The following is an 18,295-nucleotide window of genomic DNA, read 5'->3' on the forward strand; positions in this document are numbered from 1 at the left end:
ATGGAACCGGTACAATATGGTACACTCTCATACCATTTGGTTCAGTATGGTATGGTATACCATGGTCTAAGTTATTATGGCCTAAAAGCATTGATCAATTTGAGGGCATACTTATAACCTTTTGCTTTCTTTAGTCATAAATTTGAGGGTTACTATCAGTTTACTTAAGTTAAGGGATTATATTTAATATACGTTTCTTAGGATTTTGAGTCATTGTCAAAAGGGCAAGTCCATCTGCATGATATAAATGAATATACATAAAAATTTATAGTAAATTTTTTTAGGTCGTAAATTTATTGAGGGTTACTATTAGCTTACTTAAGTCAAGGGATTATATTTAGTATAGGTTTGTTAGGATTTTGAGTCATTGTCAAAAGGGCAAGTCCATCTGCATGATATAAATGAACATACATAAAAAATATGGTAAATTTTTTAGTTTTTATGGTGGATTTTGTGCAATACTTTTTCCTCTAGCTTAAGGCTTTGTCTAAAATTTATGGTTTAGATCAAATCTGCTTCTCTTTCACTTTCCTGAATATGTGATCTAAAATCACAGTGTTATTATTTGTGTATCTAGCCATCAGGGAGTGATCTTTGTTACTATGTCAGTTCTTCCCCCTATATGGGCAACGATTATCATTTCCCAAGGCGATATTTATTGCTTGTAAATAGAGTTTTTTTTTTGGACATGCACCATAGTCAACCAAATAAATGCAATGTTCAAACGGCATGACATAAGACCTAGTCGGAGAGTTCTGCATTTTTATACTAGATTGGATTCACAATCCTTCTCATTCCAACTAGTTCTGACGGAGAAGGGTACTTTTTGTGTTCGACTAAAGTTGTCTGCCATGTTAGCTGATTGAGTGTTTTAGTATTTTCTTGGTATTTATTTTGGTAGATATGTTAACTAACATAGTTTGAACTCTATAAATCTTGAAGTGGTTTGCAGTATTGTTCTTATGATTTTCATTTGAAAGGTTTGGATTGATTTTAATTCCTTGGTTTAATTGTATTGTATTCCATAATTCCTTTCTTCTTCTCTTTCTTTTTTGCCCTGATTTCCTCTTTCATCACTGATATACTCTACTTGTTCTCATCACTCTGACATAAGATTACCACTTAGTTGTTTGATTAGGTGGTCAGACTGCAAGATTGAGATCATATTATAATATCAGTTATATAACCAAGACATTTGGCTGTTGCATAAGGATTGACATTCTTTTCATTGCCATTTTTATGTTGGAGGATAACAATTTAGGCTTAATTGGCAAGCATGAGTATTACAATATTTGAGTGCTTAATCCATGTATACTAATGCAGAACATGCAGAGTGACATAAAATTACTGCCACAACAAGGGGCTACATTTTGATACCTACTCCGACATAAGATTACCACTTAATTGTTTGATTAGATGGTCAGACTGCAAGATCGAGATCATATTATAATATCAGTTATATAACCAAGACATTTGGCTGTTGCATAAGGATTGACATCCTTGTCATTGCCATTTTTATGTTGGAGGATAACAATTTAGGCTTAATTGGCAAGCATGAGTATTACAATATTTGAGTGCTTAATCCATGTATACTTGTACAGAACATGTAGAGTGCCATACAATTACTGCCACAATAGGGGCTGCATTTTGATATCTGTCCCTGCCTTCATATGTCGCAGTGATATGCTATGGTACAAGATGACATAGGTTGATATGTGACCGGACTGCAAAGTAAATACTAAGAAATCTTACGAAGTACAGTATTTCATTCGAGCAGGTTTTCTTCTTCATTTTTCCATATTTTAAACATTCCCAATCTCTTCTAGGCTTCTCTTCATTGTTGCTTGTTTGATCCAATATAAGCTGGCTCATGCTGGTTTGTGGCCAAGAATTTTTTAAACTGTAATGCACATGCATGATGCATAGCGTCTGTTTATAACTAGCAATATTGCATCTTTAATATTAGAAGGATCAAGCTATTTTTGGGATTTTCAAACCATGGTACTTGCTGCATCCAAAAATAGCCTAGCTTATCAAAAGGTTTTACCATATCATCTCAGCATGCCATCACCGTCTTTTTGGAATGTAATATAGTTCTCATGTCAGTGCATACCTCTCTCTAGCATGATATGCTATTATGCAACATTACATTCCAACCCCTAATTGCTAAGGGCATAATATATCATGAACTGCTGTTAAAAGATTTAATTGTAAATTTGATTGAGATGCAACAAGAATACATGAGTTTTCTTCGTCCTGCTGATATTATCTGGATTCATGATTCCATATCTGGCTTCATATGCCATTGATCTTGAACTTAGTAACATTATTAAGCTCCTTTTGGAAAATAGTGGACACATTGGATGGTAACGTTCATGCAATATCTATCATTCGTATTGGAACCTAAATGCATGTAAATGAAGTTGGATCCAGTTGTGAAGTTGAAGTTAAATAGATGGAAATACCAAAAGAGCCATAACAGGAAAACCTTTAAACCTTACAAGGTAGATGAAAGACAGACACATGAATTTAATCTCAGGCCCTTTTCCTTCTTAAGAAAAAACACCATAGAATAGTTGGGTCAAAAATGTTACTGGATCAAGAGTGGAAAAGACTGGAAGAACAAGGAAGTACCTAGACCCTAGTATATGCCACACGTGAATAAAACAAGGATCAATGCCTGATACCCATTATATAAAGACTGTAGGTTTAAATTGAACCAAAAGAATCAGAAACCAGCAACATATGCTTATAGCCAGATTTGAAAGCAATCTTTTGACATAGACTGTACAAATGTTTGAGAAAAAGAGGATGTGATCTCTCATAGAAAAACGTGACTGTAGACTAGGTTTTGCAATCCAAATCTTTGATATATTGGAAGGCAGGAAAGCAGTAGAATGTGTTTTATATTATACTTGAATGTCAGCTATCACTTGGATGTGCTTGTGGTGAGCATAAAACTTGTGTGACATAAGTCATTCTGAGGGATCATATGAAAATGAATGACAAGAATTATTGCTTATCGTTAATTTTAAGGGAGAATGAGATGTTTGGAAGAATTTTGATGGAATCCCAAGACTTGAGTTCTCTTCATATGCCGGAGTGGTTTTTGAAGTATGATAATGTACTGTTCTGTAACTCAAAATAGCTCAATCATATTGTTAATTAATTGCACTGGAAGGTCATTTCGTTGGTTAGTAGATTTGAGTGATCAAGATTGTGTTTCTATCTTTTGAAGTATTAATTCTATTATATATGCTACACTTTGATGTGGTGCAGATTTTGGGGAAGTTTCTCATTTGACCCCTCCATTGTCTGAACAACAGTTTGATTTGATTGTCTAAGTAGAGTTATTTGTCGAAGTAGGAATATCATTTTAGTCTAGAAATATCTCATGCCTTTTCAGGTTTAAGTTGAACTCACCAAGGCCGTGACAAGAAGGATTGGTTTTGGCATTGGGATATATGTGTTTATGTAAGCTTGAAGCCAATTACTTTACTGGATACTTCTCTAAGGAATATCAGATGAGTTAAAAAAAGAGCATTACAGATCTCATTATTGAAAGACTAGAGAACATGTGAAGAATTTGGTAAAGCACATAGAGGATTATTTATTGCTTATTGGTGTCACTTATCATGTTGCTGCCTATTCCATGTTATTTGAAATGCCAACTTGAATGGCTGACGGTTTGGCAGAATTATGACGATCTTTCCTCTTTTGACTGTAATAATTTGTGACAGGATCTTATGCAGAGCAAAAGGAAGATGATTTAAGAAATTGATGGTGGATTACCTGTTAAAATGAATGCGGAGCAATATGTAGCTGTCTCTGCAATGGCGGTGGTTTGAAGGAAAAAGAAGGGGTTATATGGAGTTTCATGGCCCATTATTGCTGCTAATTCTAATAAAGCTGACTGCCTAATTACTAAAGGGCATTTACTCTCTTTCCTTAAATGGTGGACAGATTCACTAATATTATTTAAGCAGGTCATCAACAAGGGGAGCCTTTGAGCTGATCCTCAATATCCTATGGCTTAGTTTTATTAAGTTAGATTTCAATAGAAAAATACTCTGCTGAATACATTAGAAGACTGATTATCTGGAAAAAGGATGGGTAATTTACATGGGAACCTAGATACTGCATTTAACTTTCTATTTGTAATTTGGCAACATTGAATCTCATAGCTTATATGTTTTAACATTGCATGCTATACAATTGATTCCGCATTGATGAATGTATGCCTTAGATTATGTTGATCTCCTATAGGACTATTGTGTTTGCATGTGGCTGAAAAGGTCTCATAAATGCTCCCTTGAAACAATTTTATCATGGATAAATCCAAATTAATGGGGATACATGGGGAATAAAGCATATTCTTCCTTTTGGGGAGTGCATCAGTTGAAAATTCAAGTAGCAATAAGGGCATTTGATCATGCATTAAATTGTAACTGCAGAGAATTCGTATTACATTCACATTTCATTCTACAATGTTGAATCGAATCTCTCACTGTGTGACTGCTAGTATCCAATGGTCAGAGGGCGAAGAAACTGTCTTGAATTTGTTTCTGAACCTTTGGATGCTAAAAATGGTTTGAATATTTTGATTGGATAACATCGTGCATATTTGACAAGCACATACTTTAATGAGGGTGAGGAAATGGTGTAATGACCCACCAAGTGTTTGGATGGTAGACAAAGTGATAAGTTTAACCTTTGATCAATCATTAAAACTCATGTGAAAATTATATAGTGGTCCCTAATTTAACCTTTGATTAGCTCAAAGCTCCTGAATTACTACTTTCACATAATAAGAAATTAAAAAAATACTTTAATGAGGGTGAGGAAATGGTGTAATGACCCACCAAGTGTTTGGATGGTAGACAAAGTGATAAGTTTAACCTTTGATCAATCATTAAAACTCATGTGAAAATGATATATTGGTCCCTAATTTAACCTTTGATTAGTTCAAAGCTCCTGAATTACTACTTTCACATAATAAGAAATTAAAAAAATAGCTGAGGTAATATAATTTTGAGATCTCTAAATGGGAAGTTGATTATCTGTTGGTCTGTAAGTTACAAGTTTATATAGAGCCGTCTCCACCAAGAAAAGTTTTCTCTGAAGTCCCTAATTAGATGTTTACTTCATTACCCTAATTTACAAGCATAGGCAAGTGTGTGTGTGTGTGTGGTCCCTAAATTGGACGTTTGATATTCTGACAACTCTTGAATTCTTGGGTTTCATGTGAAGGCCTCTCTCTCTACATGAGATCACAATTTGGTCATAGCTTTTTCTCTTTCATATTGGTGACTATATGGTCATAGCTAGCCTAAACCAGATATTGTTTCTTATTTTTGATAAGAATGATCCAGACCAGTTTCTTTAGAACCATGAATTTTTTCTTCAACTACATATGTGCCTTGCGATATCAGGGAACACTTAATATAATATCACACTGATTGGTGCCTCTAGATATATTTCGATTTTGCATACACACAACATCATTAGAATCATGGCTCCGAAACGATACTGCTTCGCTCAATTTCTTTGGGACTCTTAGTATTACCTTTGTTGATAACATTTGTTACTCGGCCTTCACATGAAAAAATTGTGACCAAATTGTGATCTCATGTAGAGAGATAGGCCTTCAATAAGGGTGTGCAAAGAATAGGCCAAATCCTGAGCTTGATGCGTACCAGTCTCTTCGGTTTTTAAAATTCGGTTTGGTGTCGGTTTGAACAAATTTTGAACCTAAAAAAATTCGGTTCAGTTTTAGTTTGAATTTTCGGAAAAACTGATTCAAATCAAATTGACCCGACCCATATGTATATATAAGTATATATATTCAAACCAACCTGATCCGATCTAACTCGATCTGGCCCATTTGTATATATAAGTATATATACATTCAAATCGAATCGACCCAACCCATATATATATATATATTTATAAACCAACCCAACCCAACCCATATGTGTATATAATATATATATATATATATATGTATTTATATATATTAATTTTTAATTTTTTTTAATTGTTTAGACTTAGTCCAGCACATTGAACATCAACCCATTAAAGCAAACCGAGCCAAACTGAACTTTTGGGTTAGTTTGAACCCTTTTTTTGAATAAATCAGTTCAATTTTGATTTGGGTTTTAGAAAACCGGTTTAAATCAGTTTGGTTCCAAAAATTACCCTAAATCAGCCCGACCCGAACCATGCACGCTCCTAGCCTTCACATTAAAATAGGGAATTTAAGAGTTGTCAAATTATCAAATGTCCAGTTTAGGGACCGTATATATACAGCTTGACTTTTCTACCTCAAGTAGATCTCTACTCAGATTCAGTTAGGTCTAGATTCGACAATGGAGGTCTCACACCGATGATCCAAGCTGTTGGATGTGATCTACTATTTTTAAACAGTTTACATACCAAAAAGTATGTGATTTAGAAATCTCTAGCCTATGCATGAAGCGATAAAAAAAAATTAGACAATCTAAATAACATTAAACTATATATATTTTGTTAATCACTTGATGTATAGGTTAGGGATCTCCAAATTGCATGAGTGTTGGTATGTAATAGTTTAAAGACAGTAGATTGCATCCAACAGCTCGAATCATCAATGTGAGACCTTCATTGTCCAATCTAAACTTAACTGGATCTATGTGGATATCCACTCGAGTATAGCCAAGTTTAGCTCTCTCTCTCTCTCTATATATATAAATATATGTATATATATATATATATATATGTTTGTCTATATGTATGTATATATTCTATACACTTGCCAATGCTTAGGGTAATTAAGTAAACATCTAATTATGGACTTTTTTTTTTTTTGCTTAAGAAAAGGGAGCAGGGGGGAGGAAGGGACAAGCCCAACCCCGCGTAGCAGCCCCCACTGGGCCCCCCACCCCGCCAGGAGAATGTTCGATGCGGGCAAACCGGGTCGTGTGTTGGGCACGCCGACCTATTTTACTTATACTCTCCCCACCCGTGAGCCGGCTTGGTTATCCGACCCGACCCTCCGTGTGAGTACGTCACACCTGGCACCACCCAGGCTATCAGCCGACCAGTAGCACTTCCAGACCCCGTGTCCAGGCGTGGAGCATTCGGTCCCCAAATTTAATCGACGCCCGCGCGTTTCGAACCTGGAACCACTTGGTTGGAAGTAAACGCCCCGTTCCAACTGAGCTACCACCTTGGTGGTAATTATGGACTTCAAAGCAAACTTTTATTGGTTGAGACTGCTTCTATATACATACTTGTAACTTGTGGACCAATAAATAATCAACTTCCCACTAGAGATCTCAAAATTATCTTTCCTCAGCTTTTTTTAATTTCCTATTATGTGAAAGTAGTAACTTAGGGGCTTTAAACTAATCAAAGGTTAAACTAGGGACCAGTACATAATTTTCACATGAGTTTTAGTGATGGTAGACCCACCAGTTAAAACGTGTTAACCCAGTAATGAGGAAGGTGGTGGTACAAGCGGTTATAGTCAAAGATTAGTTTCTCTGCTTAGGAACCAGAACACATCTAAGGAAAGTAATGGAATTATATATACATAAAAAAGAAAAGAAAAGCAATAATCTTCTAAGGTTTCTAAAAGCCTAGCAACAAGCTATATTCCAAATGAAAACTGCAAGACAGAGTCCTCTGACATTGGAATTAACATCAAGAAAAAAACCTGCCAAATGAACCCCATTACATGGTGTTTGCTTAATAGAAGCTTGTTTCTCAACATCAGCAAACCATCTAAGCTCCTGAGATATACTGAGAGTTATCTTTCCATATTTCTACTATCCTCTTGACTGTTTGCTCTCTTTTAGTTTCCCCTTGATGTATTTTTCATATTGTTGTCCATCCTCCATATGTCATGTTACATTAAGAGTTCATTGTATGCTTAATGCATGCCAAATTATAGAGAGACACCATTGTTTTACTATATTAGAGAATTATGCAGACACACGAGTCACTTTCTCTTTTTTGGAAGTGTTTAAAGTTTCAATTAACTAAAGGTGTCTGGTTCTTCTCTTCATCTTGCTTCAACTATGCCAAAATCAGAAACTTTCCAAATTGCTTGAAGACTGTCACAGTAGTGAAACCAGTCATGCATCATCAACTAATTGCAATGTGCAGATTTTCCCATAAAACTTTTTAAAATATGTTAGGATCTTTTACTTATCTCCCTTGAACCATACAAAAACCAATACTTCAGGAAATTGCTTAGGAACTAGTAGATTAGTAATCCAACTAGAGACTCTTCTTGGACTTGTTCACCTTATTGTTCAGATCAAAGGGCTTCATTGTTCAGGAATGCATTATTATTTAGTTGTTATTTGTTCTTCAAAAGTGTGGAAATAGTCAAAAAGGATTTTGGATGGATCATACAATAGCTTGCTTCTAGAAAATTGATGTCATAAAGTTATGTTTATGGACAACTCAGCTCAACTCAACTAAGCCTTGATCCCAAACTAGTTGGGATCAGCTACGTGAATCTTTTTCCTTTATTCTGCTATGTTTAGGGCAACACTTTGAAAGATGTAATGATGTCAGGTTCTTCCTTAGTACTTTATAATCTTTTGTTTATCGCATATTTTTAAAGTTATGATAAATTTTTGGGTTTATAAAATTTTCTCTTACATGTAAGACCAACTGTTTTTACAGGCAAGAGATCACCGAACTTCAAATCAAAGAAATAAAACTCAAAAAAGAGGCTGCTAAAGGCAGCAAAGCTGAACAAAGAGCCAAGAAGAAACAGGTCGAGGATGAGATATCTCAATTGTTATCACAAATAAAAGCAAAGCACTCTGATGAACTTGCTTTCTTAGGCTACAAAAGGACTGACAACTCAGAGAAGGACAATCTGGACTGTTTGGTAAAAGCTATCGCTGGTATTTCTGTCACTAATCATAGAGAGTCCACAAAACCTAGCAAGGGAGCAAGGAGGCGTGGAAGAAGAGCTCAAGAGGTAGCAGCTAGAGAGCAAAGGATACAGGAAGAACAGAGCAACATCATTAGTGATCGTATGATTGAAAATGAGAGTTTGGAGAGAAAGCTTGAGCCTCTTGGTTTGACAATAAATGAGATCAAGCCAGATGGTCATTGTTTATATCGAGCTGTCGAAGACCAATTATCACTATACTCCAGAAATATCTCTCCATATAGCTACCAAGAGCTCCGGGAAATGGCTGCTAATTACATGAGAGAACATGCATCAGACTTCCTCCCATTTTTCCTATCTGATAGTAAGGTCGAGGTGGATTCAGATAGCTCACCCATGGAACGATTTGAGAAGTATTGTGAAGAGGCTCGGACCACAGCAGCTTGGGGAGGACAACTTGAGCTTGGTGCTCTCACACATTGCCTCAAGAAACATATCGTGATATATTCAGGTTCTTTTCCTGATGTGGAAATGGGCAAGGAATATAAATCTGAGAATGATAATCTCAGCAACCCGAGCATCTTATTATCATACCACAGACATGCTTATGGGCTTGGTGAGCACTACAATTCAGTGGTTTCCAATGGAAAGAGGTAATAGTGGGTTCTTTTGTTTTATATATTATCAGTTACAACTTGTCATGTTGTACAATGACCCTTTTGGGGTTTTATTTTAGAATCACATGGTTGGTTTCTTCAATTTTGTTTGATGTTCGCTTGATCATTAAACTCAATCAACAATCTTCTCGTCATCTATTTTTTTAGCGTTTCAAAATGCAGTATGTGTATGTGGTCTCCTGACTGCACCGCATACCTTATATGTAGCTACCATATGCAATCAGGTTATATGGAACAAAAAGATAATCTACTTGGCACTTTGTGGACATATATGTTATAGAATTAGCATCTTTGCATAGCTACATATGCAGCCTAGTTATCAATATGCAACTAAATGTATGGCCCTTCTAGCATTACACAACCACATATGTGGCTACTCTTATGCAAGCTCATACGAACAAGGAAGGTTCAAGCTAATGGTTGGGTTGGATATGGATTTTTAGATAGGTGGGATATTTGTATAGTTATAATGTCAATATACTAATTATATTCTAATTTTTGCTACCAAAAATTTGGCGATAAGCAGTAAGTAATGATTGCTAGATATTATTGTTTTTAATAATTTAATATTAATATTATTTATAAAAGATATTGCTATTATAATAATATTTAATATTTTATTTATTTCAGTATTTAAAATATTAAACGTTTATCTACCTTCATACATGACCTGCATAATGCATATGTGCTATACAGTCCCTTGACCGCTCGCATACTGCAACCATCTTAAAAAGAGTTGTTCTTTCAAGTTTAATAATTGTTAATGTGAAGAGACATACTGAGTTACAGGAGATACTTGGTAAACTTCGGCTGTATTTGCTCCATGAGTTTATTTGTTGATGGGTCTATTTATTTTTAGTAAAGCCACTCAGATGCATGGGTTCAGTTATGGTTAAGCTTTTTATGTAATATAATTGTTTTATATTTACATGTTCCATTTAGGAAAATATTTATGAGGCTTCTTCTGTTCTTCATGTACAGGTGAATTCCTTGACATGCAGCTAATGAAAGTTCATGACATGTATGTAGAGAGCATACAGACATTTTAGATGGAGCGGAATTGAGAGTTAAGGAATCATGTAGATTACTGTTTAGTTTGGCACTGTGAAATGTAAAGAAATGTTGTATAAATTGCCGGCAACAGTTCTCCAATAACCACCTTGAAGACTGTCCTCTGTACGCTGCTAAAGAAAAAAAGGTCTTCACTGTTATACTCTCTACTTTTGCTTCATCCACCTCTCTGTTTTCTTAATATCATGTGTCCTTGCAATGACTATATGGGAATCTTAGGGCATATAAGTTTGTCAATACAAGCTGGTAGGTTTAATTATGTTATGAAGTAGGGTTTGAGTCAACGAGATTATTTTATTGTTATCAATTATCTGTCAAACCAAAATCCTCTGGCATAAAAGCAAAAATTTTAGTTGAACCGTCATGTATGTGCAAACACCTGGACTCGAGAAGTCCAATTGTTGCAGTGTAGGTGTGGTTAGCACTGCTATCTAGCATCAGGTACTCCTTTTTTTTGTACTTCACATATCTGCCTTTTTGCTGCACTTTCAGGTATTAGATCAGTTATGATGAGTCTTGTTTGTTGCTTTTAGGTTTTTTTAGTTTCTATGGGCTTACATGTGAGTTTTAGGATGTCTGGTGGATAAATGTTGCAATTAGAGATCAACCAAGGTCTTCATTTAATAAGAGTCTAGTTTTTTGGAATTTTTGGGAAGGATGGGAGGTTATGCTGGAAAGAAAAGAAAGGTGGAAGAAGAAAGCACGTAATGGAAAGAGGAAAGGAAACCTTGGTTGGACAGGAACGTCCGTCTCTTTGAGGGTAAGAGGGCGCACGTGAGTTGGTTGTGGATAGAGCTCTTCGATATGTTGCAAAGATCACCATGGCTACGACTGTGATATCATATAGAATGGCTAGGGACATCTGGGACATTCGCTTTGTTGCAGTAGCATCCAGATTTGTCTTTTTCACTTGGGTGCCCTCACCATTCGACCATCTTAAGGTAAATTTCGATGGTAGTGCGTATGTCGATGATGTCAGCGGTGGAGTCGGCTTTGTGATTAGGGACCATGACTCTAGGCTGATTGCAGAGGGAGGACGATGCCTCTCCTAGCATGACCTCCATTGGAGTTGAGCTTCGGGTAGCTTAGGAGGGCATCACTTTTGCAAGGCATATGTTTGGTGTTGGTAGCGTGTATCTTAAGGGGGATTCGGCCACAGTGATTGACTGGATACAGGAAGAGAACCGGTATAGGACTAGGCACAGGTTGCTGTATGACATCTGTCAATTGGTAAGAGACTTGTACTTCTTTTAGGCAGTTCATGTATTCCGAAAAGCGAATAAGGCGGTAAACTGGGTCGCCTCGTTTGTTGCTCGGCATTTTGGAGTAGTTCTGCGGACTAGTGATGTAACTACTCCTTCATGTCTACGGCATCTTCTCTTTCTTGATTCTAGTGGTTGTACTCATACAAGCTGTTTGAGCTATCGTTGTGTCAAAAGAAAAGAGGGAAAGAAGAAAGAAAGAGAGGCAAAAAGCGGTTGGCTATTCTTGTTGACCATTCGCCTCAAACCATCATTCCTTAAATCTTCTCGGCAAAACTAATCATCAAAACTTAGAAGCCTGGTCATAAAGGTTTATCTGGTTCTTAGATTTTAGCTATGTTAAGGACTACAGAATGAAGATTGTGTAACTACATTTTTTTTGAAAAAATCAACAAATTCTGGTTCATCTTTGCTGCCCTTTCTCCCTTTTTATTTTTTTTTTCTCCTCTCTTTTTGTTGACTGTTAATTAGCTGGGGCCCGAGAGACACCAATAGAGAATATTAACATCCCTTGCGCATTATTTTCTTTTTTGAAATCTGAAATTTGTATTTTACCTCACAAGATTGGATTGGATAGGACAGGGTTTGTAACTTTCGTGCGAATCTACTATTAGATCGTACAATGGCTGCTTCAAAATCTGTGCAGACAGATCAATGAAAGATTTCAGAATGCTTTAAGAGCTGTGCCGGGTGCAATCCAATGGTCGAATACCAATCGATCGCTCTTTCACACGACAGATACAACCCAAACCTGATTGGACTATATTTCAGATATCGGCCTACTCGCTGATTCAGTCTAACAGTGATTTACATAACTGGCATACCACTAAAGTTGATTATGGGTTCTCTTTTGCATTGCTAAAGGGGAAAGCTTTGGGTCACTCATGTCCCTGAGGGGGATGTTGATGTCTAAATTAGTTTTCTGTGAATTAATAGTTACTCCTATATGCAGATTACAATCAGTTTTTGGATGCATGAAGAGATGTCAGCTGCAAAATAAAGCTTTGGTTGCTAGCATGGAATCTAGGGCAGTAAAAAGTCTCTTTTCCACGCCAGTGCAAGTCCCTTAGACCAGAAGGTCTCTTGGCCGAGCCCGAGGACCGCCACTTAATCATGTTTCAAAAAACATCGGGGCTTGGATATAGGTAGCAATGATTTCGAACTAGGTTTCACTAGAGGGGGCTTTGCCCCATATATATAGATTTGATATCAAAGTGGGGAGGGGTTACATAGCCTACCCCATTTGGTGGGTCTTCTTAATGTCGATTTAATATGATAGTTGTTGAAAGCAAAGAAGGTGATCATGACGAAGTTTAAGTGAAATATAAGCAAAGGGAGTCTCAAATTTTCTTGTCAAAAACTTTTAAGGACTCTTTGGATGCTCATGTAGTTTTTCACTGGAACATTCTCCATATGGTTAACTATGAAAAGTAATTAATGGTACAGAGAGGAGAATTATTTGATAAAGGAAATATTGGAATGAACTTAAAAGAAAAAGGGAAACCAGAAATCACCTCTCAAAAGGAATTTATTATCCTATATTTTAGGGATTGTGCGCTCCAAGGGCTCTCTTGAGCAAAATTCTCCTCTCTCCTTTCATTACTCATCCTCTAGACCGGGACCATGAGAGCGTTGTGTGCCATCCAAAGATGCCCCGTAGAAGTAGATCATTTTTGTACATTGTGGGCACCCATTGGAGGGGGGAGCCCGTTGTTTAGAAGATGGACCCAACGTCTTCTATTCACCACCAACCAATCAACACGCTAGTGGACAACTAGAACAGCATTTGCAGTTGCTTAAATCCAAGATCAACCATCGGACAAGCAACAATCTCTCTCTCTCTCTCTCTCTCTCTCTCTCTCTCTCTCTCTCTCTCTCTCTCTCTCTCTCTCTCTCTCTATGGAGATTTGGAGATCATTTGTTGAAGGTAGGTCTCGACGCAATTAACAGGTTGCAAATGAAGATGATACTAGAGGAATTGGTCCAGCGTGGTCCTGTCTTCCTCTTTGTAGAGAGAGAGAGATTGTGGTCCTCTTTGTCCTTCTCTTCCAAGTGCATGATGTGCAAGAGGACTTAGAAGGATCCTCTATGGTGTGCGTTTTACACCCTAAAGAGTGGTACAACCTCGGATGGCTACCATATCATTTGATCATGAAGATGGATAGCTATCAAATAGGGCACAACGTACGGTACGTAAAATATGTTGTGTATGGCACACAATGATTGGATGATGTAGCGGCCATCCCAGGACTATACCACTCTTTGCGGTGTAAGGCACACCACAGAAGATCCAAAGACAAGAAGAGGACACTATAGTATGCATGCTTCTCATCTTCCTCTCTCTACACTCACCATATGCTTGCCAACTCATTGTTGAAACCCAAAATCATATGGGCCAAAGGAACTCCTTTTCTGCTTGTTATGTTATCACTTGAGCAATTCAATCTTAAGTTTTTAAACTCTTGCAACGCAACTAAACAAATTCATAAAATCATTCCAATAAGGCTATAATTGTCTTCAGGCCCTTGTCTATGTGTTCACAATGGTCTATCATTTTATGATTCCCATTACTCTTAGTAAGACTAAAATCTGTCAACTGCAAACATGCAAGTTTGGATGGATGGATGCGATTGCCTAACATAGTTAAAGATTTTACTAATATATTATTATTGTGATAGTGTATATCCCCCCTTTCTCTCCCTCGCAATAAGAACATAACTAAAACAAGTATGCTCAGGTAAAGGAGAAATTTGTTATAATCATACGGAGAAGGATGGCAAAAATATAGCCTCTTCGTGGGAAATCACGCATTTGGGTTTTATAATAGAAGAGATAAAGATCGTAGAAAAATATTTCTTATGAAAAGGAGCAATAATCAAAATGTCAGTTGCAATCATTGCTCAATAGAGCATTTGACATTACTTGTATGCAAGTAAAATCAAAAATTAAACTTTAGCCATATCCACATGCTTCTAGTCGAGCAGCTCCATATATCTGCATATAGTTCGCTCTTACATATGGAATCAAATCCTTATACATAGCATTTTCTCTGCTGTTCAAACTTTGAAATAGCTTCAAAATTAATTTGTGCACCAAAAACTATAGCAAATACTAAGGGATAATATGAATCATCAACGCCAAGCATCCTTTTCTTACTTGATCTCTAAAACTACTTCAAAATTAGTTAACTCTTCATCGTCGTGGTTGACTAAATCTTTAAAAGAAATATCAATACCTTGGGTAGCTTCAACATGAGTCTCTTTTGCATGATTTTGCTCCTCAATATAGATCTCTATGATAGAATCAATCGTAGCACCTTTTGACTCTCTGTGAGCAACTTCAAAATCAGCAGTTCTTCATAATCTTTTTTTATCTTAATAAAACATCTACTTGATCAGGCTCCTCTTGCTCCAAATTTTCTTCCTCAACTGGTTGATGCTTGAACTGATCAACTTTGTCATACTTTGAGTTTTCTGAACTCGACCTAACATCTAACTGATCAAGCTTGTCGCGCTTTAAATCTTTATCTTTGAACCAATTCTACCCCTTTTTTGGATTTTTAAGAAAATATGAAACCAAAACCCACTCTTTAGGAAATTGTTGATTGAAATGTCTCACCTTGCTTCATCTTGAATGGATAGCTGGAAAAATATCCAATGCTTTCTTTGGCTTCTTTATATTTTGGATATGGAGATAATTCTCTCTATCAACTAAAGCTTGGATAATCCACATCATCTTTCTAGATTTCATACCGTACTTTTTTTCTTGCAACCTCATTATCAAAAGTATCTATTGGCATTGTCTTTGACTCTTTCAAGATATCTCATAGATCTTGCCCCATCAAATATGCTTGACTATATGCTTCCACCTTGGATAATTAGTGCTATTCAACTTAAGGAGACAAGGGGTATCAAAAGCAGCCATGTTGATATTGATGAAGTCAAGCATGTTGATGTTGGTGAAATAGGCCATTGCAATTTGAATATCAAATCACAATAAAGTCTATATGTTTGCATACAAGCATAATGAATTATTAGAACCTCTAGAATAATGCCAAATCTTTACCTTCAAAACTACTAACAATGAAGTCACCACTTCGAAAACTATATTCCAAAAAATCCAATCCAAGTTGCACACCTTGATTATGCTTCAACCTTGCTCTGATACTATGTAGAATGGTATACTACCTAGAGTAGATTAAAGGCCAAGATCCAAAATAACTACCTAACACACAAAAAAAAAAAAAAATTGTAGAGAGTTGCAAGAAGAAAATAAAATTAAAAAGAGAATAAATTTAAAGATAAACTTAGCTGCACCTCCTCACTTCTTTAAAACGCTCGTCTCCTCTCTCCAAGGTGGACACTAACTTCCAGCTATGTCGTCTTATTCTAAACTTTACCCGTCAAATGACAAATTTAGTTTTAGTCAAGCTAAGACCCCACTAATCCTAATTAGATTAGGACTGAAGCAATGACTGTCAGCAGCTATTTTTAAGGGATATAGATTGACATAAATAGATGCAGCTAGATATTATAGAAGTCAAAGAACGACTGACATTCAACCGTCGAGAGTTTGCTTTACATAGTAATATAGACGAATCCTTTAAACATTATTACAAAAGTCTGGAGTCAACGGAGCAAGTTAATGCTTTCTATTAAAAAAGAGCTGGGATCCTCTAGGAGCACAACTGCAGAGCTGTAGAGAGCTGTACAGCTTCCAAAGCCATCACGTCAATCGTTCATCGAGACAGAAGGCTGTAAAACAACAAGCAGTGCATTGTAGTATGATATATGACGTAATTTCTCCCTGCTGCTTGATAGCTGTGTATTAACAAGCCGTTGATATATCCCGTGGGAGATCCGACGTTAGGGCTTTCCATTGTAATCGTCGTTGACCATGTTTTGGGTCAACAGAAATTCACTAACAACAATAGACCATTACCATGGTTTACACGTGCTGGTAGCCCCGAAGTCCTGTTTCTGTCCGTGTTTGACCTGACGCTCTCACCGGCTCCTACCGACGCTTTCCACATCCATCATACGTGTGCGCTTCAATGTCGCCAACTTCTCTCGAGGCTTGTCCTGCTCTGGCCCCACAATTGGTACCTTTTGTCCAGTGACTAAGCCCACCATATGAGTAACTAAATTTTATTTTTTTTAAACTACTTACGGTAGCCTCGTGTAAGCACAGCAAACTAAATTATTTAAAAAATAAAAAAAAAAATATCTACTCAAAAATATATTTATAAAATGATGGAAAAAAAAACAACTCAGTCAGCATTATATGAAGTTCGAAAAAAAACTTCACTTCTTTTTAGTGGCCACCGAATACTGCAGTTTTTTTTTTTATATATTGAAGGACAACAGCTATCTTGGGCTTTATGATATTGGGCAGAATTTCTATCATCATGGTTCTAAATTCGAGTCGTTGCAGCGTTTATTAAAATATGCCTTCAGCCACTGCTTGAACATAAGGCATAAGAACGCTTATTGGATCTCTAGTAACCGAAGTGGTGCAAGATGTGACGTACTCATACGTGAGGCTCGAGCCAGAACCTAGAAAAGTAGCTGAACTGAGCCCATGGATGAGAAGAATATGAGTAAAACCGGTCGAGTTGCCCAACACACGGTCATTTCTGTCCGTATCGGCAAGGGCTCAATGGAGACGGCTATACGGGATGGGCTTGTCCCTTCGTCTTTTTTTTTTTTCCTTAAGCGAAGAAAAGAAAAAGAAAAAAAAAAAAGGACAACGGGGCCACGGAAGGGAATGGCGACCTGGGCGTGGTGGGATCTCATTATTATTTAATCGTGTAGAAGGTTCGCTGTGGCGCCAATCAATACAAACTACAAAGTACAGAGGACAGACAGACATGAGGATGGGCCATGGTTGCCGTACAATGGATGCGTCTCAGCTTGATTTCGACACGCGTCAATGTATTTCTTAAAAAATTATATCAATTTATCTGTGACAAAAAAAAAATGTTCTAAATTTTACCGAACCACTAAATTTGTACTATGTGGAGTGCAAAAATGTATTTGAAGCTTAGAAGGAAATATATCTTAAACAAATTTGATAATTAATATTTTCTACTGAGTATTCTATAAATTATCATTCTCATGCTATGCTAATCCACTCCCCTATATTTATATGAAAGTAGTAACAATTAGATCTGTTGGAGAAAAAATGGATTGCCCCAAAACACATGGAGATGCATTGCTGGCGCGTGACGACGGGCGCAACGGCAACAACCCTCAAGGCGCCCGACCTCAAGGCGTCTGACCTAAGTGCGCCCGACCTCGGAGCTCACCGCCTTGCGGCCCTGATCTCGGCTAAGCTGAGCCCGATCGACCTTACGTCCGAAGAAGACCCAGTCGAAGGATGAAGCAGACCTC

The 18,295-nt window shown here is 36.9% G+C and overlaps 1 protein-coding gene across 1 annotated transcript in view; it reads left to right on the plus strand.

Moving 5' to 3' along the window:
• LOC103697440 (OVARIAN TUMOR DOMAIN-containing deubiquitinating enzyme 5-like) overlaps window positions 1-10,799 on the plus strand; it is a 28,971-nt gene extending 18,172 nt beyond the window's left edge. The window contains exons 2-3 of the mRNA XM_039132564.1: window positions 8,677-9,546; window positions 10,552-10,799. Of these exons, the coding sequence (XP_038988492.1) occupies window positions 8,677-9,546; window positions 10,552-10,555 (874 nt within the window). The 3' untranslated portion in view covers window positions 10,556-10,799. The remainder of the gene's footprint in view (window positions 1-8,676; window positions 9,547-10,551) is intronic.
• Window positions 10,800-18,295: the final 7,496 nt, after the last annotated feature.

The sequence above is a fragment of the Phoenix dactylifera genome, chromosome 12 (genome assembly GCF_009389715.1).
Source record: "Phoenix dactylifera cultivar Barhee BC4 chromosome 12, palm_55x_up_171113_PBpolish2nd_filt_p, whole genome shotgun sequence".
Classification (NCBI taxonomy): Eukaryota; Viridiplantae; Streptophyta; class Magnoliopsida; order Arecales; family Arecaceae; genus Phoenix; species Phoenix dactylifera.